This window comes from Podarcis bocagei (genome assembly GCF_964188305.1).
Source record: "Podarcis bocagei genome assembly, chromosome: 1".
Classification (NCBI taxonomy): Eukaryota; Metazoa; Chordata; class Lepidosauria; order Squamata; family Lacertidae; genus Podarcis; species Podarcis bocagei.
Window position 1 is genome coordinate 60,837,616 of NC_138125.1, and position 26,810 is coordinate 60,864,425.

Sequence of the window (26,810 nt, forward strand, 5' to 3'; positions counted from 1 at the left end):
GGAACCAGGCAGAGGGCCTTCTCGGTGGTGGCACCCACCCTGGGAAATGCCCTCCCTTCAGATGTCAAGGAAATAAATAACTATCTGACTTTACAAGACATCTGAAGGCAGTCCCGTATCAGGAATTTTAAATGTTTGATGTTTTATTATGTTCTGATATACAGTATGCTGTGAGCCCCCCAAATTATAAAATGGTGATGGTGATGATGTAGGTTAGATTGAGAGATAGTGACTAGTCCAATGTCACCCAGTGAGGTTTATGGCTGAGTGGTCTTCCAGGTCATAGTCCAACACTCTGTTACACCACAAAGGTGTAACACGCATGATAGTATGTTCATATAATGGGGAGCTGCAATTTTATAGTTTTCCTGTTTTACAAGGACACTATCAGTACTAGCAGTATACAAATATGTATTCACAAAATTCTGTAACATGCTGAAGCCCCTTTTAAGTTTGCCTTTCCCAAAGCTAATTCATATTATGAATTCACATTATGAAGGATTTGATCAGGGTTCTGCACATCATAAAAATGCATGCTCAACTCCACATGGACCATCCATCCACCCAAACCCTAGCCCTTTAGCTCTGACCAAGACTTATTTTCAACCAGGGCTCACTCAAAGGCTTTGGCCAAAGCCAGGTCTGTCCTTGAAAGTCACAAGGGCAGGAAGCAATAACCACAGCCATCTCCTATTGCTCATCCCAAGGACTGTGTGCCTCTCCACATATGGAGATGGCATAAACCTCAGAGCCAATAAAACCACTGACAGACCTGTTGTCATATTCATGTGTGTGTGTGTATTCTCATTCTCTCTCTCTCTCTCTCTCTCTCTCTCTCTCTCTCTCTCTCACACACACACACACACACACACACACACACACACACACACATTGCATTTGTATCCCACCTTTTTCTCCAAGGAGCTTAAAGTGGCACACATGGCTCTCTGATTCTTCATTTAATCCCCACAACAGGTTAGGCTGAGAGGCAGCAACTGGCCCAAGGTGACCCAGTCAACTTCATGGTCAAGTGGGGATTGGAACCCTGGTCTACCCAGGTCCTAGTCTGACACTCTAACCACTAGACCACAATGGCTCTTTAGAAACAGCAGCCCCTGTTAGTGGCCATGGTCCCTTCTTATGCTATTGGATCCCCACTTAACACAGCTGATTACATGAGCACCACTTTAAACAGGGAGTTAAAGGGGAATGAAGGAGAACCAAACCATGTTTACCTCTTAATATTTAGAATTTCAAAACAGCAGACATATTTCTTCTTTTTTTAAAAAAAAAACCATACAAAGAATAAGAACAAATAAAATTCATCAAAGCAACAGAAATAAACTGTGTTGAGATATTTTAAATATATGTGCATCATTTTGTGCATGGACATTATTTGTATATTCATTTCAGGTATTTATAGACTGCGTAAAATTTGGAATGTCTAAGGGGTGTACACAAAACGGCTTTTAAAAAACCTATATAAAGAATACGAACAAAATTCATAGCAGAAACAGAAATAATCTGCGTTGGGAGATTTAAATTTTTTAACTTCAATAATTTGGGGTATGGGCATATTTTGGAGAGTATTAATCACCGCTCCTGAATGATGAAGAAAAACAACGTAAATCTGAGGCTGAGCCTCATAGCAGTCAGGCTGAGTGAGGGGTGGGAGGCGGGTCGCTTTGTGCTGGGATTTAGCGAAGGTCGGCGATTTTCGCACCTAGGTGAGCTGTCATCTGGCTCTGGGCAATTCGCTTTCTCCTCTCGCATCTGTGCTGGACCAGCGGGGAACCTCGCTGGCGTGAAAGGGAGGAAAGCCTGCGGGAAGCGAGAAAGGCCTGACTCACTCACACCGCGCAGCGCAGCGCAGCGCAGCGGCCTGTCGTCTGCTGTCCATTCATTCATTCGCTCATTCATTCAGAATCGCAGAGAACACTTCTGACTCTCCCACCTGTTGCTTCTGAAGGACGAGTCTGGGCTCCCTCCCGAGCCATCCTAAGATTACCTGGGAGCAAAAATACCCATTGCTTAATTAGTATAAAACGATCGATTATCATTATTTTTGCATTGCAACAGTTTTCTTGAATGGTGTTGAGGCAGACAAATAAAAAATTGAATTTCTCTGAATTTACTCTTCGAAGGTGGCATGCCTCTGAATGCCAGTTGCTGGGGAATCACCAGAGGGGAGACACTTCTTGAACCCAACTCCTGCTTACGGGCTTCCCACGGGGGGCAGCTGCTCCCCGCCATCAAGTAAAACAATAGAAATATTCAACTAACTGACCAATCACGTCAGTTCTGCCCCCCAGTCCTGGCTATGCCCATGGCCACTGGGCTCCTTTTATGTACTGTACTCACGAAAATGCACGACCAAGAAGGCTCCTCTGAGTTCAGCTGGGCCTACTCGCAGGCCAGGTACAGGTGGCCTCAGGATTGCAGCCTGAGCCTCATTGAGGGCATTGTGGGCGCGCGGGGGGACGTATACACGCCTAGAATTGCTCTAGGTACGCTGCGTTGTAGCCATCCCTTGAAACCTAAACACCTCCCCCCCCCCAGGTGAACATGAAAGAAATAGCTCATACGCCTCTTGTTTCCAGTGGGACGTTAATGCCCTTTAGAATGAAATCACATTGATTGTGTAGACGACGCGCGAAATAATTTGTAGAGGTTAGAATGTTCGCGCACTTGGCACTTACAACAGCCCTGTAAGGGAGGCCGGCATTCTGACGTCCACGCGGCTCGCATCCAAGCCACCTCACCCGTTCCAGGCTGAGGCTGGGATGCGCACTGGTGCGGTCCACAGCTCACTCTCTTAACTGTACATCTACTGAATCATTTACCTCTCCAACCCTTGTCTTGCTTCAGAAAGTCCAGGGCGGTAACTTCTACAGAGGGGGGAGGCTCGTGTATTTGTTCGTTTATTAAAATCATAATATAATAGGATCACAACACAGGAAAGCCAGCCTAGCAATGTATGATCGTACTGGAGTATACAAAATCCGGCCTCCAAGAATTAAAACAGTCCGGCTTGCCCGCCAGAAACCAAAGGAGGTTCCTCCGGTAATGATGCTGATGGTGTTATTGCGTCGTTTTTCGAATATGCTCGAGCTCCGGTTTTGGCGGATCTTAGAATTTAGAAGCGCGTAAATGGAAATATAGTAATAAAAGAATAGTTTCTCCAAATATACGTTCCTCTTCTTCTCAGCGTCTTGAGCGTCCTTCCTTGGAAGTAAAAACCCTCTGAAATTAACAGGGATCCCCTTCCAAGGAAAACGTCTTTGGGCTGGTGCTGCCAGAATAGCATATATATCTATATTCTATATATACATATAGGCAGAAAAATGACTCCAAGGAGCATATATGTAACCAGAGAACAGCTCCTCCATTGGGCTGTCAGCCTGACACTTGAAGAAGCGTCTGTGTAACCTAAAACGACCAGATACCAAAAGTATCTTTAAGATACCATTCCAATGTATCCGGGTGATCGCTCGAGAATTTGCCTCCTTGCTCTTCCAAGCTGCTAGAGCGCATTTTTGGGTTCTCAGAGTGCAAGTTTAACCCAAAGTCTGGCCTTCCTCCCCCCGTTCCCCGCTCTCGGTTTCCCCCAGTTTAAAAGGTCCCGTTCAGATTCTCGTTTTGTCTCCACTGAGCCCTTTAATACCTTCTCTTTTGTGCGGAGAGTTTCCCTTACTAACTTTTCTCAAGTTCGGTTTTCTCAGTGCTTCCAACTTCTCCTTTCTTGCAACAACTGTTTTGGCCTTTCATGGAGGGTTTTGTTTTGTTTTTTGGTGGTTGTTGTGTGTTTTTTGCGCACTCTAAAGCAATGTTACTTGGAAACAGCCGAAGCTTAAATTCCACAGACTTCCACAAAGTATGACATTGTTGGAAGGGAGACGGAGGCAGGCGTCTTGGGCATTCTTCTGCGCCTTTGGGGACTCGGTCGCGCTTGGCGCGCGCTTGGCAACCAGAAAAGGGAACCGCGGCGGAAAGTGCCCTGTTAACTCTTCTTTCAAAGGGTGTGTGTGGAATACACTCTTTTTATTAAAAGTGGACTTTTTAAAAATACTCTCTGCCCTTCTTCCTCTGCCCAGCTCCGCTTGGAAGTGGCGGGTGATGATCATCTCGGGGTGATCACTTCGCGTTCCGCTCAACTCAGCTGCTGCCTCCAGCACTCGGTGGTGATGTAATAGGTGCAAGCGAGGCACATGGATCTATAAATGCCGTGGCTTGAGGGGGGTCAAGGGGCTGATGGCTGAGCAGCCGGACCAGAAGATCCCCACTCGACAGGAGCCCTCTGGGACGGAGATCAAGTTCAGAAGGAGCTGGGGCTGAGGCGATCTCCCCAACGCCCCCACCTCTCTCTCTCTGCACCACGACGCTTCTGCCGGGCGCCCCCTCCCTGGGTCTTCGCCCAGCCCCTTCCCAACGTGGCTTGCTCTCCCGTGCAACCTGACCAGAGTGTCTCCAGTTCCTTGGGGGACTGAGCTGCCTGGGCTCCCTCTTTGCCACCCTCTCTCTCTCTCTCTCGGGCCCTCCCCCCCCCCCCGCTTTCCTCCTGTGATCTCTCCAGTCCGAAGTGGGAAGCTCTCCTCTCTCTCTCTCTCTCTCTCTCTCTCTCTCTCTCTCTCTCTCTCTCTCTGGGCGCGCGGAGAGGGTATATTTTTAGAGCGATCGCCTCCCTGCTCGGCACCACGTGTGCTGCCCATGTTGCTCGGAATGACTGGCCCCTCTTCGGCCTGCTTGCCAGTCTTGCTCCTGGGACTGCTGTCGCCTTGGCTGGCCGGGCGCTGCATGCCCGCCTTCGCCCAGCCCCACCAGCCCCACCAGCAGCCCCAGCACAACGACACCCTGGAGTGGCGCTGGGAGACGCTCTTCTCGCGCTCCATGGCCAGGATCCCCGGGGAAAGGAGGGAGCCCAACCGCGACGGCGACTATCTGCTGGGCATCAAGAGGCTCAGGCGTCTCTATTGCAACGTCGGCATCGGCTTCCACATCCAGGTGCTGCCAGACGGCAGGATCAACGGGATCCACAACGAAAACCGGCACAGTAAGTCGCCACCTGCGCCCACCTGGCCAGCGACTGTGGCACTCTCCACGGGCGTGGGATCTGGTCGCTTTGCAAAGCCCCGCCAGCCCATTTCACAATTGCCTTCTGGGGAGTTTTGCCGTTCCTTTAACGACAGGGTTAAATCTCACCACTTTGGAGCTCACCGGGCAGTTTTCTCCTGGGACCCGCTGGAGGGTGTGGGAATAATGATCATCTGATGTCATCGGTCCCTTATGCTCCGGTCTGGTCTGGAGCTCATTTTCTTGCATGCAGGGAGGTGGACTAGAGGACCCTTGAGGTCTTTTCCACCAGCTCGACAGTTCTGTAATTCTACCTAGAATCGCCCGAGCAAAGGTGCTTAGTCTAGCAATGCAAGGAAAAGGAAGGGAAAGAGCGCGGGGTCTCAGCAAAGCGGGCCTGCCTGCGCTGCTTTCGATGCCACCCAGGTGATCAAGTCCCTCAGACAAATAGTATTGACCAAGCCTCCCCAAAAGCAGACTGCAGATTCGGAAGCCAGCAACTTCGGAGATGCCTCCGTTAAACTGGTGGAACTAAAGGGCGTTTTGTCAGGTTTCTATGGTTAGAAAACACTTCTGCAGACGGGGGAGAAATATGTCAGGTGTGGCGATTTTACTGTGTGTTGCTTCATCGCATTGCGCATATGCAGCAAAACGTATGCATGTGCAGATGATCGCCCCTGTTGATTTGCCATTTTCATGCTGTTTCCCTTATAAATAAGTTTATTCCTTGGGCATTTTGTGTGTTTGGTCCAAGGGGAATTGCAATGTGTGAAGAGTCTCTTAATGGGATCTGTTAGGCATTTCTACCTTCATACTCAATTTTGAAGGGGAAAAAATAGTCATATATGGCAGAAGAGTATGATCAAATTATTCCATTTTTAAAGCCACTAGTCCTCATGAATGCATAGGGAAAGTGTTAAAATACCTAATGCAAAGTGCCATCTTGGGAACTATTCATTTTATGTTCTGTATAACAGCCTTCTCCAACGCGATGCCATTCAGATGTTTTGGGCTACAACTGCCATCAGCCCCAGCCAGCACAGAGTTTGGGGCCGGGGGGCAACAGGTTGGGGGTGACTGCTCTATGATTTAGGCAGCTATATATTCTGTGGCTGGCTGAGTTACTCTTGCTCTAGAGTGGGATACGTGAGGACGGCAATCTAAAATGTAAAAAAAAAAAAAGCATTCCTAAATTCTGGATTTGTAAGCTTGGTTGCATTAGGTATTTCAAATGGAGTTCAGTCTTAGAAAATAAGCCACTTTGCTCGTCCCCAGCTCTGAGTTCAGGAACTGGTTACACAGAAATAAAAAGTTGCGTCACTCCCACTGTGAACAGAATAAACTGTCTTGAAGCAATTGTTGCATGGGCTCCTAGCCATACTACTGCTGATCAAAAGGAATCAGGTGTTTTTCACTGTCCCAGCGGGACGCCTCCTGGTTTGCAGTGAGACCCTGCTCAAATAGCGCACCCCCCTTCCTTTTGCAAGAGGGTTGCAAATAGTTAATTTGGGATTCCAGATCCCACAGAAGCTCTGCCAAGAAGTTAGGGCAGTCCACTAGGAAAAGCATCTGTTAGTGACTTAACCTCATGGCCCTGTGGCTCTAATTCTAACTACGGTCCAACTGAAACAATAGGACTGGGGAGGAAGGGTTAGAGACAGAAGCATGACAAATGTTTCACATGTCCTGAAACATATTGTTACTTATTTTAACCTGGACGATGTGGGGGATCACTGCCAACCATTAAAACATGTGCGCGCACACACACACACACACACACACACACACACACACACACACACACAAACTCTTTAACCATATCCGGGTGCTTTTGTGGTGCTCTGCAGTCACTTAATGAATGGAAGGGGTTTAAAGTTCTGTTCACTTACGGAATGGAATTGCATAGGACTCCTGTACACACTTACCTGGGAGCAAATCCATTCATCTCAATGGGACTGACTTCTGAGCCTGCATGCATAGAGTTGCCAATGTAGACTGATTATTAGGCAGCAAACCTCATCAGGGTCAATCTACACACATGACAACTGCCACAGAGAACCACTTCAAACCAGTCCATGTGCAATGTTTAACACATGGAAAGTCATTCAATGTGGCCAACCAGAAGGGGTAGTTTGACCATGTCAACACAGTTCATTCCTTTTCAGATATCTGGGTGATCATGGGGAAAATAATGATGGGTGGTGCATGCATGAGTAGATGTATATGGGGAGAGGAAGATTAAATTGTGCCCCTGAGTAGAGATTGACCCTACTCTGCTGAAGCATAGTGCCTTGATAAGCGTGTGTGTTCAAGGCTGCAGAATGAAGCTTGGCACCCAGAGAGTGATTCCTACTGTCCAGTATTATTGTGTCATTAGCTTGCATCCTTGCTAGATGCTGCCAGCTTCTAGGAGCTGAGCCTGTATCGTGTAACGGTCCTTTGCTTGCATCACCACAACTTTTCCAGTGATTTTAATGTAAGTTACTTTGGCTCACTCAGTGAGAAAAGCAAATTTTTCTTCTTATTAGAAGATTGTTCAATAAATAGATAGATAGATTAGATATAGGCAGTGCCTTTTTTCGCAGGGGTACTCAACAGTTTGTAGTACAAGCATTTTTTTAATGGATATGTTAAAAGTTTGGTACTTACTGTAACAACTTCATGGTGAATGCCAGCACTGTTTTTCTAGAAAAAAAAGCACTGGATATATTATTATTTATTATTAAATTTGTATACAGTCCTAGATGGGACACGGGTGGCACTGTGGGTTAAACCACAGAGCCTAGGACTTGCCGATTGGAAGGTCGGCAGTTTGAATCCCTGCAAAGGGGTGAGCTCCCATTGCTCAGTCCCTGCTCCTGCCAACCTAGCAGTTCGAAAGCAACGCAGTGCAAGTAGATAAATAGGTACCGCTCCAGCGGGAAGGTAATCGGCGTTTCCGTGCGTTGCTCTGCTTCGCCAGAAGCGGCTTAGTCATGCTGGCCACATGGCCCAGAAGCTGTACGCCAGCTCCCTCGGCCAATAAAGTGAGATGAGCACCGCAACCCCAGAGTCGGTCACGACTGGACCTAATGGTCAGGGGTCCCTTTACAGTCCTGTAGATCTTATGATCTACATGAAAACCACAATATAAAAAACAGAAAATACATAATAAAAACAAAAACAAAGACAACACAATATTCCCCCCTTCCACAACATATTTTAAAAGGGTATATACAGTAGACATAGAATTATTAACAGTAGGATGTCCCTCCAACCTCCATTATCACACACTGACAGACACCAAGTTGTACATTCACATGTTCCACCATACACACAATCATAGGAGAAAATCACATCAACCTTGCTCTGTACAGTTTACCACATGAGAGTCACCACCAAGTGGGGCAACTGAAAGTATATTCAACAAAGTGGCAGTAACATATAGAGCAAGCCTACATCTACCAATTAGATTGCCTTAAAGAAACCAAGCCTTTAGATCACAACTCATTAATTCTAGAGTATCCCAAAGAGATCAAAGGAATTGCTCTGAAGTTGAGCACCTTGGAGATTGCTGCCCAAAGTCACCTGTTCACAAAACATAGGATGTGCTTAGGAGTGGACTATTCCCAAACACTTACTTCTGAGTAGCCCCATTGATGACATCAGAAAATGGATTCAGAATTGTATCATTGCTGCTAAATCAGTATAGCATCCTCTTATCCTTTCCCAGAGGGACATCTATGTTAGTCTCTTGGAGCAAAAACAACAGAGACTGGTGGCATCCTAAAGACTAATATATTTATGATGGCATAAGCTTTCGTGGACTATGGTCTATTTCATCAGATGTATGAAATGTTATTCTCAGCTGCTGGTATTTGTGATTTAAGAGAACAGCAATGGCTTACACTCAGATATATCTCTTAGCTGGCTCCCTATGCATTTTTCCCCTTCTTACAGGTTTGCTTGAAATCTCTCCTGTGGAAAGAGGAGTGGTGAGCCTCTTTGGTGTTAAAAGTGGACTCTTTGTAGCCATGAACAGTAAAGGCAAACTCTATGGAGCTGTAAGTAGTCATGAACGTGCTCAACTATGTGTCTTTAACCCCCTTTTTAAAGTGTGGATGTGTTGTTTTGATGTAAAATGGAGTGCTCCTGAGTCTTGACCCTCTCAAAATATATTAACATGGAAACCAATGAGAGATACCCAGCTAAGTAATGCTCAGAGAAGAAGTCTATTGTTTTTATTTTTTTAAATGATATTTATTAAGGTTTCAAAGAAAAGAATTACATGAATTAAAAAAGAAAAAGAAAGACAAAAGAAAAAATAAAAGAAAAAATACAAATTACAAAAAAGATAAAAAACACTTTAAAAAATACATCAATCTTTCTATACCTTACATTCATTTCCTTGTTTTCCTGACCTCCTCACACCTCCCTTTTTTGTATTCCAATTCAGTTAGTTAATTCAGCAATTTCTTTCCCTCTTTGTTTTTATCTTAGTCCTTTAACATAATATATTATAACTTTGGATTCTCACCTGTTAACAATCCATTTTTACATACACCTTTATAACATTGCTGCTTAAACCACTTAACTTCATTCTGACATCATTCTAACATTCATTAATTTTGCAGTATTTCTGTAAATAGTCTTTAAATTTCTTCCAATCTTCTTCCACCGACTCTTCTCCCTGGTCTCGGATTCTGCCAGTCATTTCCGCCAATTCCATGTAGTCCATCACCCTCATCTGCCATTCTTCCAGAGTGGGTAGATCTTGTGTCTTCCAATACTTTGCAATAAGTATTGAAGAAGTCTATTGTTTTTAGTGGTTCTGCTCTAAGCCAGTGTTTTTCAACCACTGTTCCGCGGCACACTAGTGTGCCTCGAGATGTTGCCTGGTGTGCCGCGAGATGTTGCCTGGAGGGAGGCGGGCGAGTCGGGCGGCGAGAGGCGGGGCGGCGGCGGCAAGGAGAGGCCGCCCAGCGCGGGGCTCTTGCTGTCTGCCTGCCTGGCTGCTTGCGAGCTCGGCGGGCAGCGCCTCCATCCGCAGCGCCCGCCTCGCGGCTCTCATTCCCTGCCAAAGCTCACCCAGCCAAGCCACGCTCTCCTTCCTGCCTCGCTTTGCTGCCTCCTCCCCCCCCCACCCCCAAAGCTTGGAGGTTCCCCGGCAAGGGGGAGGGAAAAAAATCGAAACTTACACTTTCGTGCGTCCCTCCCGGCGTGACGCTGCGCGCTGACGTCACGGGGCTGTAATGGTGGTGTGCCTCGAGATTTTTTTCATCAAACAAGTGTGCCTTTGCCCAAAAAAGGTTGGGAAACACTGCTCTAAGCAATACTAACACCCTCTTTTATTTGATGAACAACACTTTAAACTGCAGGAAAACCAGCACAGAAATATTTGAACCAATGCATATTTTAATAGTCAGGTTAGGTTACTGAGCAAGTCCCAGTGGCAGCTGTTCAGTTATCTTGGAGGTGGTCTATGGTGGAGAACTCGAAGTGCTTGGGTACCGCCCTTGCCACTGGAATCTTAATGTGCAAGCTTAATGTGCAAAAAAACAACAACAACAAAATACAAGCACCTGGTTATCTTGTTTGGCAAGTTAAAGGGCAATACAAAAAGCTTCAATCTGATAATATACGGATTTACACATATTTGTTTTTACGAGGCGATAAAAAACAAATTCCAAACTGTGTTCCAGGGACCCATTTGTGTGGTGCTATTGCACAAATATATTGAAATAAAATAAAATAAGGATGCAACCCTACATACAGTATGCTTATCTGGGAGCAGTGCAGGTCCGAGAGTCTGCCACAGGGACAAAGTAGCAGCACAGTGGTACCTCAGGTTAAGTACTTAATTCGTTCCGGAGGTCCATACTTAACCTGAAACTGTTCTTAACCTGAAGCACCACTTTAGCTAATGGGGCCTCCTGCTGCTGCCACGCCGCTGGAGCACGATTTCTGTTCTCATCCTGAAGCAAAGTTCTTAATCTGAAGCACTATTTCTGGGTTAGCAGAGTCTGTAACCTGAAGTGTATGTAACCTGAAGCGTATGTAACCCAAGGTACCACTGTAAAGAGAGGGGGCTGTGCTTACTGTGTCTTGACGTCATCTGATGCTCTGGCCTCCCCCCTTTTCAATTAGCCTCTGCTGGAGGCTGCATTGAGTATGACTGCACCAGTCATTCTGATGCAGAGGTCCAATAGAATTATCTGCCCTCTGAGAGAGCCTGTGCAGGGCAGTGACATGTTATTGTACACCAGTTCCGAGGAGAGCCACAAGCTCCCCAAAGCTACTTGATTTAGAGCATCCAAAACATCACAAAATGGTGAGCAAGCTTTTGAGTTCTCCGGAGTTTTTCTTCAACCTGGGTGTTAAGTAAAATGAGCTCAGGGAAGGAAACATGGGAGAAAGAGCTGGATATGATGTTGGAGTCCCAAAGCCTGCCACTTTTACTAATCTTAAGATGGAGTGCCAGAAGATTTTGGGATGGGGAACTTGTTGGACTCTGAACTCCCATCAGCCCCAGTCAGCATGGCAAATGGTCAAGGGTGATGGGAGTTGGAATTCAACAACATCAAGAGGGCCACAGGCTTCCCATCCCTGCTTTAGATAGTCTCAAGGAGCTCCCAGGTCGAAGTTGGTTGTGGAATTGGTGTTGCTCATCCACACCGGTATTTGCAGGGTCTGCTGAACATTGTCATCATCAAATTGCTGGCATTTTAATCTGCATTCCCCCTTACTTCAGAAAATCCAACATGGAAAAACAACACGCCCCCCCCCCGATAGGTATATTGTCACATGTGTAATGATGTTTCTGTGGCCTCTAATGCTACGTTCTTACTTCCATTTCTTCCTCATTGAGGAAGCCATTTTGTTTTCAGTGGCCCAAAGGATAGGACCATGCCAGCAATTGCTGGATGCTGATTTCAACAATCTAGTTAGGAAGAGCTGCTCTCTCAAGATCTCCATCCAAGACATTACCTTGCAGTTGGTAATGTAGCACATACAGCATGCTATAATGATAATAATATTGATTGCAATGATATTAATAATAATTCTTCAGAATGCTTGAGCAGTCAACATTATTCAAGCAAGCAAACAAACAACCAACCAACCAAACAAACAACCAATGGGAAATGGATATTCTACCATCATCCCTTGACAGCACAAGCCTTCAATTTGTCTATCATGACACATGATAAATAAGTCAGGAAACATTTGCTCTTGTGCACTAAGTGGCAATTTTTGGTGCTTATTCACAGGTACAGAAATACCTGTGTGAATGCCCAGTACTGAAGATGGCTATGGATATATTGCATTATGGTCAACCCACTAATTTGGATGGCAAGCAGTGGAATAGCAATGAAGATCTATGACAGGAAAAATGGGAATGTGTTGAAGCTAACCAAACACACACAGAGAACAATTGGATCTGAATGATCCAGCTGTAGTCTGGAAGCAATCCCAATCTGGAAGCACCAAGCACCATTAATTAGCTAAGTCCCGGCAAAGTTCAAAAGAGCTTTCCTCTTGCACAAGGAGCTGCTGAAACTAAGAAGCAAGAAGTGCTGCTTCCTATATTTTGAAAATATAAAATCTAGCAATGGCTCAGAACTATCTCCAGCACAGATTTGGTCCCTTGTAAGGTGAAGTTTGGTTTCCAATTTTAATTTAAAAAGAACATGTATTGGAGTTATCTAAAGTGGGGGAAACACATTGTGCTGCAATCTGATGAGCAATTGCACCATTTGCTTATTGGCCATTATTTGAAAAAGGGACAAAGCAAATCAATAAATGATATTCAGACTTCAGATACACAAATATTCATCTGATCTTCTGGAGAAGGATTTAGTTGTTTGTATCTGCATTTTTACAAAAAAAAAATGTTTTACAAAAAACACACAAACAAACCATACACAATCTTGAGAACAAATAGCCAAAGGCATCTCATTTCTTGAGGCCCACTTGGTTACTAAAAATAATACAAGTCTTGTTTATGGTCATTTCCAGCTGTCCTTCTCTTGTGGCCTCGCTGTTTGTCTAAGCTCATGTGAGCAGGGCTTTTAGTCCAATGATTCCGCAACAGGATCACTTTTGCATTGACTTGTCCTAAAGGGAGCTATGGATGCAAAAGGCTCAAGGCTTTCATTGCAAAAGTCTTTAACCTTGGACTTCTTCTCACTTTGGGAGATATAATTGAGTGTGACACTTCCTTTTGTTTTATGCGTCTATAGAGATTTGTCACCAATTATCTTTTCCCTTCTGCAGTATTATAACATTTAGTGTGTTTGAGCAAAGGCTGCATCCTTTGCTCTACATCTCAGAAAAAGCCCTTAGAGCAGCTCTGCGGCAGCGGTGGCTCAAAGGCCCTTCTATTCCTTCTAGCAGGGCTCAAAGGCAGGAACCCCTTTCCACTGTTGCTCCCCCAGCAGCTGGTATTCAGTGGGTTACTGATTCCAGAAATTCCTCATAGTCATCATGGTTTGTGACTATTGATAGCCTGGTCTTCCATGAATGTCTCATTCACCTTCAAAAGCAATCTAAACCAGTGGCCATGATCACCACGTCTTTGTGCTACTGCACGCCATATAAGAACATTTGAGTATAAAATGTCCAAACCACAGTCCACAACACCTTAGTTCCAGTTGGAGAAAGTAGTTTGTGGATTACTGTGGTTCACAAGGGCCTTGAGATGCCACACTTGCATTTACGAAGCATATTGAGCGATGGCATATGTAGTCTTTGGGTTGTAGTATAAAGTCTACATGCAGAGAAGATGCAGGTCAGTGGAGACTTGGAATAGTGCAAGATCTTTTCTTGCAATGTCTCTGGGGAAAAGCCAAAGCCGTGGGCTTGTAATGTATCCTCTAGCTGTGATGTTGCTATTTGCAACATTTGCAAAAGTCAAGATCAGCTCAAGATTAGCAAAGTGGAGGGGAGAACTAGTGAACTTAATGTGAAGGTCTGTGTTCCAGTGACCAGGGATCTTGATTTCCCAGGAGATGGGGCAAAATCAAACAATGGACAAGGCGTAGAATTGTGTACCTGTCAGTAACTCTGTCTAGCTTCCTGTTTTACTATATCTTCCCATTAGGTTTAGTCATTTTCCTCATCAGTGTGCTGTTCTGAACTTCAACAACTCTTTGCAATTTGCTTGGAGGATTCCCATCAATTTCAGAAAATCTGTTTCTAATAAACCAACAGTTCTGACTTTGACCCTTGGATGGTGATCAGCATTCTATGATGGAGATATATGGGTGTTTCCCCCCCCCTCCAGCGCTGGCTATTCCATATATGTTTTTTAACCTGGGAAAACACCATTCTCTTTCACTCCCTACCCGAGATAGTGCATCGATACAATAAAGATTGCACTGTGGAATGTGGTAGTGCAGGTATCATTGGGGCACCTATCAGATTTTGCCTGCGATATGTATGGAGATAGCCCCACGACTCTTTTCCCTATGCCATTTTGTAACTTTGAAACGCCCTATTTCAGCAAGCCACCAAGCAGCTTTATTTAGGAAGAATGCTGGGAACACAAGCAAAACTCTCCCTGCCCCTCTCCCACCCTTGCCTCGTTATACAACCCTTTTAGCTTACTCCTCCGGGGCTGAGAATTCTCCCTCTCTAGTACTAGAGTGCATAGCTCCCCTGATAAAAATCTCCCTTCGAGTCCAATCTCCCTTCTTCGAAACAGCCTTAATGTAATGGAAAGATGTCTCCCTCCCACTTCATTTTTAAGGCAGCTGCCTGAGGATTTTCCATGCATGTACAGATCCTAGAGGGTTTACAGTTGCAAGTGTAAGAGGAGACTTTTCCCTGCAGTTGAGTGCATGCACCCACATGCTTCAAGCAGCCAATTCATTTAGTTTAGTGTGTGTGTGTAGCATTCAGCTATGCACTACTCAGAGTAGACCCATTTAAATTAATAGACCTAACTTAATCATGTTTCATAATTTAAATACGTAACTCAGAGTAAATCTTAGTTGACTTTGACCCATAGATTGCTGAGATGAGGCTGGAGGTCTGACTGGCCAAACAATCAGAGAGCAGATTCCGTGGTGGAATCACTGTTGGGGTAGATATCCCTGGAATCATTATTGTGGTGGATTTCTGAGGTGGATACTGAGATCTACCCTCAATGTGGGTCAGAAGATAGCGGAGGCTATTTGCAGTTTGTACCGTGTTGCTGGATGGAGACATGCTACTGGAAAGCATTATGTACTAGCAGCTGAAAGAGCATGCCAATATCCTTAACTGCAGGCGGACTTGATGCTGTGTTTGTGCACCAAGCACAGATGAATCATTTTGTAAACCCGTATGAAACATACAGGTAGGAATGCAGGCACCTGAGGATATCCAGGTGCTGAGTCCCAGTGGTGGTGGTTTGTGTGAGCAGATATGTAAGAAGCATTTCCAGGGGGAAGGTATACATTACAGTCACTGGGGTGGGCAGCTTCTGCCAACACTGTATTACCAATACTAGTGCTTTTTTAAGGCCAAGAGCCCAGAAATAGATCTCCTAGGCCTGGAGTGCCACCGATAAGAAACTGAAAAATTTGGAGACAATGTAGATTTTTATTTTGCTGCTTCTAACCATTTCAAATAACGAGCATGAAGTGAGACGCTGGGCTGTGCACCAAACAAAAGATTCAGTACAGCCTACAGTTTGGCACATTGGAAAATTGCCCAATTTGATCTCAAACGCTTTGGAGGCTGCCCAGTTTGACTTGGGTCTGAATTTGAATTCCTATTCAGAAAAAAATGAAGTGCCAGGCCTCTCCCATTAAGGGGATTTTTAAAAATGGCTGTAGCCTTTCCCTTTTGACAAAATTGGGTGAAAGTTTCATGCACCGTGTGTCTTCTTAAATGAATAAGGCCCAGACATGGTCCCGTTAGACCTTTTCCTGACTGATCCTCTTTGGTGGAGCGAACACCTGACTCCTGTATTCACCGCTATCTCCTCCGCCCTAGACATCCCCGACTCCTGGAGAGAAGCTATAATAGTTCCGATCTTCAAAGGCGGCTAGCCAAACATCCCTAGGAACTATCGCCCCATCAGTTTATTATCCATCCCGGGGAAAATATTTGCCGCTGTTTTATTGGAGGAACTTCTCTCATGGGTCCAGGAGAGGAACATTTTACCACTGGAACAGATTGGTTTCCGAAAGTCAGCGTCAACCATGGACCACTGTCTAACTCTCTATCACCTTGCCAGTAAATACACTGCTCCAAGGCAAGGCCACCTATTTGCCGCTTTCATGGACCTGGAGGCCGCCTTTGATTCCATTCCTAGGCAGAGATTATGGTCCAAACTTGCCCATCTGGGAATTGATTCGCACCTCCTCTCCCTAATTATTTCCCTTTATTCAAACACCACAGCTCGCGTCCGAAGTGGTCCAAACGGCTCCCTCACTACCCCATTTCCAACGGCCAAGGGCGTCCGACAAGGTTGTCTCTTGGCCCCTTTATTGTTTAATCTCTATCTTCACGATGCAATTTCCACTTTGAAGCTAGCATCGAAGTACCCTCCTCACTTTGCAGGCCACCCCGTTGCTTCCCTTTTCTATGCTGATGATGCTGTCATCTTATCCAGAACAGCTGCGGATCTAGCAAACGCAGTTAACGCATTTATCGCCTATTGTAAGGCGGAAGCTCTTAACATTAATTATAAAAAATCGAAAGTCCTCCACTTCACTCGTTCCCGCAAACTCAAATTGGAGCCGCTTAAGATCACAGGTGGCTACTTAGAAAAGGTAAAAGCCTTTAAATATCTAGGCGTAATATTCACTTATAATCTCTCCTGGACCACCCATCTACAATCTGCTTTTCTTGCTGCAACCACGACCTCTAACACCATTGTCCGATTTTACCACCAGAAGGGCGGCAAACATCTTCCAGCAGCAATTCAAATATTTAATGCCAAAGTTGTCCCAAAATTATTATATGGATGTGAAGTATGGACTACAGCAATATCAGGTAACTTGGATCGCCCACTTCATATGTTTCTGAGATCTCTTTCCGGCGTCCCGAGATGTGTCTCAGGTGCAGCCTTACGACTCGAGTTCGCCCAGTCCTCAGTTGTTAAACGAGCATGGAGCCGAGCCATTTCCTACAGCTTCCACCTACTAACATCGGATGCTCGAATTAGAGGTGGTTTTTCCAATCTGATCCTAAGAGATATTCATAATTCTCCTTGGAAAACTACAATTAACCTCAAATTCCGCTCTCTTCTCAATTTGAACTGTAAAACTGTCCTTAACTTAGAGTGTATCAGCCCGGCGGCCCTACCTCTAATTAAAAAGAAACTACAGCAACTTGATTTTTCTAACACAGCTTCCTATGCAAGAGGACCGTGTTCAGGCCTAGCCTTAGCTATTCCACCCCCTGAAGGGATCCCTCTATACTGCTTCACAATTTCTTCGGAGGCTAAGCGTAGGGCCTTTACCTGTGCCCGTCTCAACTGTTTTCCTACAGCAGTTCTGTCGGGTCGTTATTCCAGAGTTCCCATTGCAAATAGAACATGCTCTTGTAATGACACGGCCCTGGAGACTATGGACCATGTAATGCTCTTCTGTCCCAACTGGACAGATGAAAGATCTCGGTTTTTAACCCCCCTAGTGAATAAGCTTCATCTCCCAATCCAGCCTTGGATAGTGTCCCTCTTTCTGCAGGATTCCGATTGTTGGATTACCGAGATGACAGCAAACTTCCTGCTTAGTGTGATGAAGAGGAAAGCGGCACCAACGTCTTCTTTAACACCACAGCTGCAGTCGATACGCCGCACAACCGAACGAAGTCCCAAGTAGCCTTATTGTACAAGGACAATCGAACTAGGACATATCTGAGGAGCTGAAGGACCCTTTAATGGTCCTCCTCCAGCCTCAACAGGTTTTTTTTGTTTGTTTGTTTAAGTAATCGCCCAGGACGATATCTACCTTTACCTCCCCACCCCTATTTTATGTTGTTATCTCAATGTATATTATGCTATGGCCACACGGCTAATGCAATAAATAAAGATGTGTGTGAATAAGGCCTTGCAGAAAAATAGGTATAGAGGATTGTTTTGTTGTTGTTGTTCTGGACACCTTTACTTTTTGTTTTTAATGGAACTGTCCATATATCTTCTCTATATTTGTTGGCAGAATTGGGTAAAATTTGCAGGCAAGGTTATAATAATTATATTCTAATTTATTATTTCTACCCCCAGCCACTCTGGGCGGCTTCCAAAGAACCTTAAAAACAGAATAAAATTTCAATCATGAAAAACTTCCCTAAACAAGGCTGCCTTCAGATGTCTTCTAAAAGTTGGATAGTTGTTTATTTCCTTGACATCTGATGGGAGGGCATTCCATAGGATGGGTGCCACTACCGAGAAGCCCCTCTGCCTGGTTGCACCTTATAGTGGGGTAGGAGAACTGTGGGGGTGGATCCCCTTTTATTTTGTGGGCAATTTGCGTAAAAGTAATGTATGTTATTCAGTGCTCTCATATAAGAAACCTGCCAAATTACAGGCAAGCAGGTCTGGGGTGCATGTGCTAGGTGCATTTAAAAATTGTTGTTGGGGGGGGGGAGCGAATCTGTTTCCCTCCCTGTGGTTTTGTAGGCCATGAGATTAGTATGAAAATGGCATCTTACCAGGAAAGTAAGATGTAACATTTCAGAAGGATGGGTGCTGGGGCTACAGAGTTACAAGGAATGGGAAGACAAACAGCTTCACGTCTGCATTATTTTAAATCGGCACCAAAGATCTCAGAAACACACTTCGCAACAGATTTGACAGGCATGGATTGTGGACTGTGCGTCTCTCCCAGGCCACACCCCTCACTTCCCCTGCTCTGTGTTCTCCTTTAGTGCTTTTCTTGGCTGGAATGTTCCCTTAAACTGTGATCATGTGATGGAGAGGTGTGTGTGTGTGTGTGTGTGTGTGTGTGTGTGTGTGTGTGTGTGTGTCTGTGTCTGCATGCGCAATCCTCTGGTTTTCGTGTGGTTGCAATGTAGCCTAATGTTGCTCCACCCACTTTTGCCTATGACCACACCAACCACTGGCATGCAGCATTCAGAAGGGAATCCACAGCAGACCTACAGCATTTGCCATCCCTGTGCATGGATTTAGGTACCCAATCTTATCCTGTTTTCTCTTATCTATCATGTGGGTGAATGTGCCGTTACGGCAGGCTGCTCATGAGCGGCTTGTGGATCTCAGAGGACTGAGCCTGATTGAATGTGTCCAAGACACATCAATAAAATCTCCATGTGGAAGTGCTCCTAATCTAGGCATGGATTATTTGTGTTCATTCATAAATCTGTTCTGTCCAATTTCCTCGACAATCTGCATGTTTTTAAAACTCCTTTTAAAAACTGCATTGTTAAAAGTATTTTCCCCTCAGTATCTACAATTTTTTTGTACATATTTCATTTGAAAAATACATATTTTCTGCATCACAACCTAAAATACACATTTCATTTGCATATTGGTACTTTTTTTTTTTTACCCAAGAATTGTATTGCAAACTTCAGAAAAATGCAGAAACCACAGTGCCCCCTCATGTAATGTTTAAAAATGGTGATGGGATGAAATTCTTGAGCAGCCCTCCAAGCGTGATTCAAAGCCTGTGGTTTGTTTTTTTTATAAAAAAAATCATGGTCTCTGTCTCAAAAGGGCAATTTGAAGCCTCAGTTGTACAGTATGATACACTTGAAAAGAAAACTAGAAAAAAAGTCAGCTGCTGAGGTATATCGTCCCTGCACCTGTTCTACAAAACAAACAAATCTTTTCTACATCTAACTCCCTGTTCTGCAAGAAAGAGCTTGTGGTCTCTGTGGCTCACAGGAAATATTAATGAATGCAAAATGGAGCATCAAATACCACTTGTGTGAAGTTAACTTTCTGTCTGCTGTGCAGCTGTGAGAAGGCACAAGAGTCCTCCCCCCCCCAAAAAAGTTGGCAACCTCTAAATTCTCCTGTCAAATACTTTGAGAAATATATTATTCTTGAAAAGTGGTATACAGATGTGCTAAGAGAAATATAATAGCATATTTATTTTTTATCTTTATTTCATTTTGTAGACCGCTTTGTTTTTCAGCAGAAATCTCTGACCTCTGATCCCTAACAGAAAACTTCCATCGTTCTCTCTCCCTCCCTCCCTCTACCCCCAAATTCTCATTTCAGAACCATTTCAACGATGAGTGCAAATTCAAAGAGATCCTGCTGCCCAACAACTACAACGCCTACGAATCCCAGATCTACCCCGGGATGTACATAGCCCTGAGCAAAAACGGACGAACAAAGAAAGGCAACAAAGTCTCTCCCACCATGACAGTGACACATTTTCTTCCTAGGATCTGAGCGCTTGTCCCTTCAGACTTAACCTCAGGGAAGTGGGGAGGAGGCGAGAGACCCAAGAGGCGGAGGAGGGGAAACCTATGGTGCACTTTTCTTTTAAGAGTTTTATGCAAGAGTAGATGTAAGATATTTAAATTATTTAATTCTGTATATATTGCCAGAAAGTTATTTATAGTTCTGATTTTTAAAAAAGAAATTCCTTTAAAAAAAAAAGACAAAAAAAGCATAAAACAAAATCCTCCGACTTAAGCTATTCATTGCACAATGCAACGACAGAGGACTCTTTTGCATTGTGGCTTATTTTACTTTGTTTTCGGTAAGTTATCACAGGTGTGCTGCTATTATGTGTTGTTGTTTTTTAAAACGTGAAATCCGATTCCTATATTTACAATGTTTTGCACTGTTCTCTGTCTTGTACAGTGTTGGCTAGTGAACATGATTTTTTGTTTGGTTTTTTTTTTAAAGAAACCAATGATAACTGCCAGGTAAGGTCTTTAGTCTTTGAAGAATGAGTGGGCAAAACCTCCCTCTTGTTCTAATGCCAGCTTGTTGCAAGCAATGCACAATGTCTGACCTCCTTTTGTGCAGCATTGCTGTTTCATTGAAATGGTATCAGTTTACTTCTGGGGCAGAAAGTGCAGTGTTGAAGTACCACCCTGAAAAGCTGTTTTTAGATCTGCTGCTGCTGAACTCTGAACTTCCCTGCAGTCAATCTCTTCGGAGCCCCTGAGACGCGCTTCACCAAGTAATATGGGCGAATGACTCTTTTGAACTAACATGGAGGCTGCTCAGCAGCAGTGCTGGGTGAACTGTGCCCTTAGCAGACAACTCTTAAACATGTAGAATCAATTTCCAGGAATATTGTTCTATTTTAACTTTAAAAACAAAAACAAAAAACTGGACAAAAGCAAACCTTTTGACCCATCAGTAACTGTGTGGTCACTTTCTTTCCCCCATCAAGATTCACACTGTGTGAAACCAGCAGGCCACAATTAATTAGTAACATTTAATTTAAATGTGATAACTCTATTCCTCTTCTCTGCCAAATGTGTAATTCTGGCAATGTCTGAAGAGCATGTCATCAAACAAGATATCTCTCTCTCTCTCTCTCTCTGTGATATGGCCAGATGACTGAAGTTTCTCTACATCCTTATTGATGTATTGATGTATTGTTCCTCTACTTCCTTATTGATGTATTGTTTTTAATGCAATATTTAGAAGGAGAAAATGTGCTGCTGCCTTTAAGGCTGCAATCCATAACCCACTACAGTATGTCTAAGTTACCTTAGAGCACATTGTTGTAACAGAAACTGGCTTTGATGCTCTGGTTGGGAGCTGTGCTTGCTGCAAAGTGATCATCTGAGTGATCGCCAGAGATGCACGAGGGCAGTCCCTCGCTGGGAAAGGGCCTGTTAGTGGTACGCTTTGGAGATGAGTCATTCCAGTGATCGCCGGCACTGCTAGCAGCTGGAGATACAGCTCTCCTACTTTCTGGCATAGCAATAGCTGATTATCCTGGACCTCCGTAATTTTGTGAGAAAGCCTTGCCTGTCGATGGCAGCTTTCAGAAGCCAGGATCACAGGGCTGCTTCTGGGGAGGCTGAAATCTGCTGAGAGTACAGTCAGGATATGGCAGCTGAAGGGCTCTGGGATATGGTGGAAGCCTTGTTGCACTAGCAGGACCTGGATTATATCTTTGCTCCTGGACTAGGTAAAGGTAAAGGCACCCCTGACCGCTAGGTCCAGTCGTGACCGACTCTGGGGTTACGGCGCTCATCTCGCTTTATTGGCCGAGGGAGCTGGCGTACAGCTTCCAGGTCATGTGGCCAGCATGACTAAGCTGCTTCTGGCAAATCAGAGCAGGGCACAGAAACGCTGTTTACCTTCCTGCCGGAGCAGTACCTATTTATCTACTTGCACTTTGATGTGCTTTCGAACTGCTAGGTTGGCAGGAGCAGGGACCCAGCAACAGGCACTCACCCCGCTGCGGGGATTCAAACCACTGACCTTCTGATCAGCAAGTCCTAGGCTCTGTGGTTTAACCCACAGCGCCACCCGCATCTGCTCCTGGACTAATCTGGTGCAAATGCATGAATACGCTGGCACATCTCAACGCTGGCATATCTGTTTTGCAGGGAAGGGAAATGGGTGGGGCAGAACAGATGCAGATGTAGAGCCAAACTGCCTCCAATGACAGTGCAGCTTTGCACCAGCTGTAGAGTGGGCATAAGGAAAATTCCATACTGAGGATGAAATGGAGAGAGAGAGAAAACTACTCCCCCTCTCTCTTGCCCCCGGCATGATGGAGTAAAGGATATGGTGCATTGCTCCCACAGCATCAATGGACTATAGGATTGCTCTGCCTGTTTGTTGCATAGGCTTATCCCTATGCAGTTGACCTACTGTGATGTAAACGGCTTATGGGTTGCAGCCTTAGGATTTCATTCCCTGACATAACTGATTCATGTCTACCTCACTCATTCTTGAAGCCAGTTTTCTAACACAGTCTGCATGGAAGGTGCATACATTTCTCTCTCTCATACCCCCCCTCCCTGTTCATTCAGTGTTGTAATTCCCCTGTGAGAGGGGGCATCCAAAATCCCCCACTCCCTATGTAGCCAGAAGTATTCCAGATAGTGCTGGTTGCATCCAATTTGAGCCTTGTCACGTTTGTGCTATCTTTACCCAGTGATTTACTTTTAGTAAGGATAATCATGGTGAAAATATTTGCAGACAGCTGTCAGGCTGCAGCACTATATGGCCATCCAGTAACCCTATATTTTTCTTTATATATTTTGTGAATGTAAACCATGTCTTTAAAGCAAAGAATGAGCAGGCAGGTTTAAGAATGATGGCAGGGGGATGGAGAGGCGGGGGGAAAGGGAAGTCTGAAACTTCTACTAAGTTTTGAGCTGATTGGATGTCTTTTTTAAATAGAAGTGAAACTTTGAAAGCAATATACAAAGTTCTTGGAAACAACAGTTAGGAAGCCTTAGCAATAGCTCACACGGCACTGACTTGAGAACCAGCAAATCAAGGGTTATGATGAGGCATAATTCTAGTTGCTGCAGAAGAGCAATATCACAAATGCAATATTATGCTGCTGTTACTGCAGGCAGCCTTGCTGCCACAGAGATTTATGATGGGAGTGGGCAAACTTTGTCTCGATAGGGCTGCTTTAGACCACAATCCATAAACTATTCCCACTGACTTCAGTGTGGTTTCTTTTGAGTATATATGCAAACTGAGATCGTTATGTCTTTAATCTATAGCTTAACAAACCTTGAGTCGCCTGGTATTCAGTCTGCCTTGTTCTGCTTTCCTCTTTATCGCAGGAATATAGGAAGCCAACTTATATCAAATCGAACCATTTGTCCATCCAGCCTAGTATTGCCTCCCTGTGGCTGTCAGTAGCTTTCTGGGGCTTCAGATTGAGGTCTATCCCATCATCTCCTATTCAATCCTTGTAAGTGGAAAAAGTTAGGGATTGAACCTGGAACCTTCTGTATGCAAAGCAAGCGATGATCCTGGCCCACCAAGGGTGGATCAAAATGGCTGAGCTTGAGCCATTGTCTCCTTTTCAGGTGGCATATCAGGTGTGGCCCTATTGGGGGGATTTGGGGGGATTTTTCAGTTTGAGACATTTGTGTTTGAGGCGGGGGAGGTTGCTATCTTCCCGTTTCTTTTGTAACTTTCAAAATCTGCTGGGAGGGAGGGATGGTGGCAGCCAGAGCCCAGATTTTGTCTTTAAGGTAACCAAGTTTTGTTACCCAAACTTGGTGAAATTCATCGGGAAGGGCTGTAGTTTAACAATCAAACATTTGCTTGCATGCATAAGGTTCCAGGTTCAGTCCCTGACATTTCCACGCAGGGCTGGAAACAGCTCCTGTCTGAAACTCTGGAGAGCTGTTGCCATTCAAAGTAGGCATCCTGGGCTAGATAGACCTTCTTAGCAGGAGAAGATAAGGCAGCTTTCTAGCCAGTTTGTTTAAATGCTGGTCAGTATCAAACCATGTCTGATAAACTTGACTTGCTGACTACTTGTAGTAAGCTAACCAAGTTCAGACACTGCGGGGCATTCTGCTTAGTTTAAAAGTGAAAGTGAAAGCTCCTCCTGTTCTGCTGAGAGCCACAGAAAGCAGAGCTGAGAGCCTTCAAGCCTGGGGCTCATATAAGCTCATGCCCATGCACGTAACAGTAAACTGTAACTGGTGCCATGGACATAGCCAAGAGGGGCAGCTGTGCTCCCAATCAATAAAAATCAATAAAATTACATAGCAAACTGATCCTAGCTACAATCATGGTGCTACATTAAAAAAACAACAACAACACCTTATGTCCTGGAGTCATGTGTGTATCATCAAAATACCAAGGCTGCAGAAATTCATCTTTCATTTCATTTCATTTTCTTTTCTTTTTTTACATTCCTGTATATTACTAGAGTTACACAAACATGAACCATATTGTGCTTATGAATGACTTGCATAGATACTGTAATTAATGGATGACCTTGAAGAATAAAGCTACTCATAGGTATTGTTGGAATCTAATTCAGAATTTGGGGAGTATGGAAGATGAACTTAACTGGTTTGAAACACACACACCCCAATTATAAGGTGAGGCCAGACCCCTCCAAAGTTGGGTCTGGCACAACATGGGGTTGCCCCATCCCCATTGCTAGCCAGTTCTCTCTCAAAACCAGTTACCCTCTCCGGTTCCTCTCAAAACAACCTTACCCTTGAGAAAAGGAGGGGGTAACCACAGTGGCAACGGGCAATTTTATGTTTTGGACTTAATGCTCTTGCATTAAGTGTGTGTTACTTTGCTCCAGAAATGTGGTAAGTCAGCCCTACTGTGTTTGGAAGCAAAAGATTGGTTTCCCATTTCCTATTTCCCCCCATGGTAACTTGGAAATAACCAAAGGGGCTTCCCCAAGCATTATTTGAGAAAGCTGGGACAAAACCAGCTGATTCTGAACAGAGCCAATGGGAGTATTCCATCAGTGCGATCAAGAATATAGCTGGACCAGGGTTTCTTTAAACATAGGATGGGCAACCTGTGGCTCTCTTTATGTTGTTGGACCACACTTTCCATCATCTCTGGCCATTTTCCATGCCAGCTGGGGCTGAAAGGAGTCTGACAAAACCTGGAAGACCACAGATTCTCCCATCCTCCAAACCATCTTGCTTCTGTTTATTTTATCCTAAGTGAAATAAGCTCTTGGCATCATGGGACGCTAAAGTGTTTCTGTGCAGTCTGAGGTATTTCTGTATCCTTCCTCTCTCTCTCTCTCTCTCTCTCTCTCTCTCTCTCTCTCTCTCTCTCTCTCCTCCTCTTTTCCTCTCACATGTGGGTATTTGCATTTGTAACCATCATGACTACTATCTGGAAGCTCAAGTATTTCTGTCTCCAAAGTCAAAGCAACTGGAAGCATTGGCTTTGCCTAAACCCATTGGGTGTAGACAGTTCTCCTTCAGTGTTCCTTTTGACTTCCTTTCAGTGCTCAGCTGACAGCCTCACCCTTGGTGTACTCAGAGGTAGTTTATATTGTAGTGTTCAGATAATGTTGTAAAACTTTGATATCAATGTTACATGGTACAAGCTTTCACCATTTACCAGATCTGTCTGTAGTTTTATACAGGTGTTGTTTAATATTGTGGTGTATGTGCTGTGCACATTTAAATGCATAATAAATAGATAAATGTTTACAACGGGCATGGTGCACTGGCTGAAATTATTTCAAATGCCATTGTGTCCACAGGTAGAAAACAAAAGTACTATATCCCCCCCCCTTTTAATAGTATAATAAAGTATAATAAAATGACTGCTTCACTTACAGCACAAGTTGAAGCATTTTTTTATGCAGAATCAAGTCCTGCTGTGTCCATTTGGACTTACTCCCTAATCCTAAACATGCTTACTGAGGATCACGTTCTGTTGAACATAGTGTGGCTTTCTTTGGAGTAAGCATGCGTAGGCTCGGGTTACTAATCATTTATTAAGTGACTAACAGTGCAGGCCTATGCTCCCTTACACAGAAATAAGTTCCACTCTGTTCAATGGAAGTTTACTTCCTGATAAGTGTGTCCCTTTACCAGGAATGGCTGCAATTACACTCCCCAATAGTGCAATCTTATGCATGCCTATTCAGCACTATGTCCTCTTGGCCTGGTTTGCACATCAGACTAAACCATTGTTAAAAAACAATCTGTGGTTTAATGTGAACGTCCTGCATGCTGGTGCATGCTAATGATAAGTTATTGTTCCATTCCACTCCCAGTCCTGCTGCGGCACCAGGAAACCAGTCGGAGTTCAGATTGTCCTGATATATGTCCAAACCCAAGTTTTGACCCACAAGTGGTAACCAAGGATTGTTCTTTGCTTGTTGATCATGGTTTAAAGGAGACAA

General features: G+C 44.5%; 1 protein-coding gene and 1 long non-coding RNA gene across 3 annotated transcripts; one reads left to right on the forward strand and one right to left on the reverse strand.

Annotated features, from left to right (window-relative positions):
- Positions 1 to 1,523: 1,523 nt before the first annotated feature.
- On the reverse strand, positions 1,524 to 3,779 carry LOC308588309. Of its 2 annotated transcripts, none has more exons than XR_014008621.1 (2): positions 3,665 to 3,779; positions 1,524 to 2,008 (listed from the first exon to the last, which is right to left on the reverse strand). It is a non-coding gene; the product is annotated as an uncharacterized lncRNA (long non-coding RNA). The 2 variants fall into 2 exon arrangements; XR_014008622.1 differs by lacking the exon at positions 3,665 to 3,779 and adding an exon at positions 2,586 to 2,671.
- A 330-nt stretch (positions 3,780 to 4,109) lies between these two features.
- FGF4 (fibroblast growth factor 4) lies at positions 4,110 to 26,082 on the forward strand. Its single transcript, XM_081166769.1, has 3 exons — positions 4,110 to 5,050; positions 9,010 to 9,113; positions 20,228 to 26,082. The coding sequence occupies exons 1-3, from the start codon at positions 4,708 to 4,710 to the stop codon at positions 20,402 to 20,404; spliced, it is 624 nt and encodes a 207-aa protein (XP_081022895.1). The 5' UTR covers positions 4,110 to 4,707; the 3' UTR covers positions 20,405 to 26,082.
- The last annotated feature ends 728 nt before the right edge of the window (positions 26,083 to 26,810 follow it).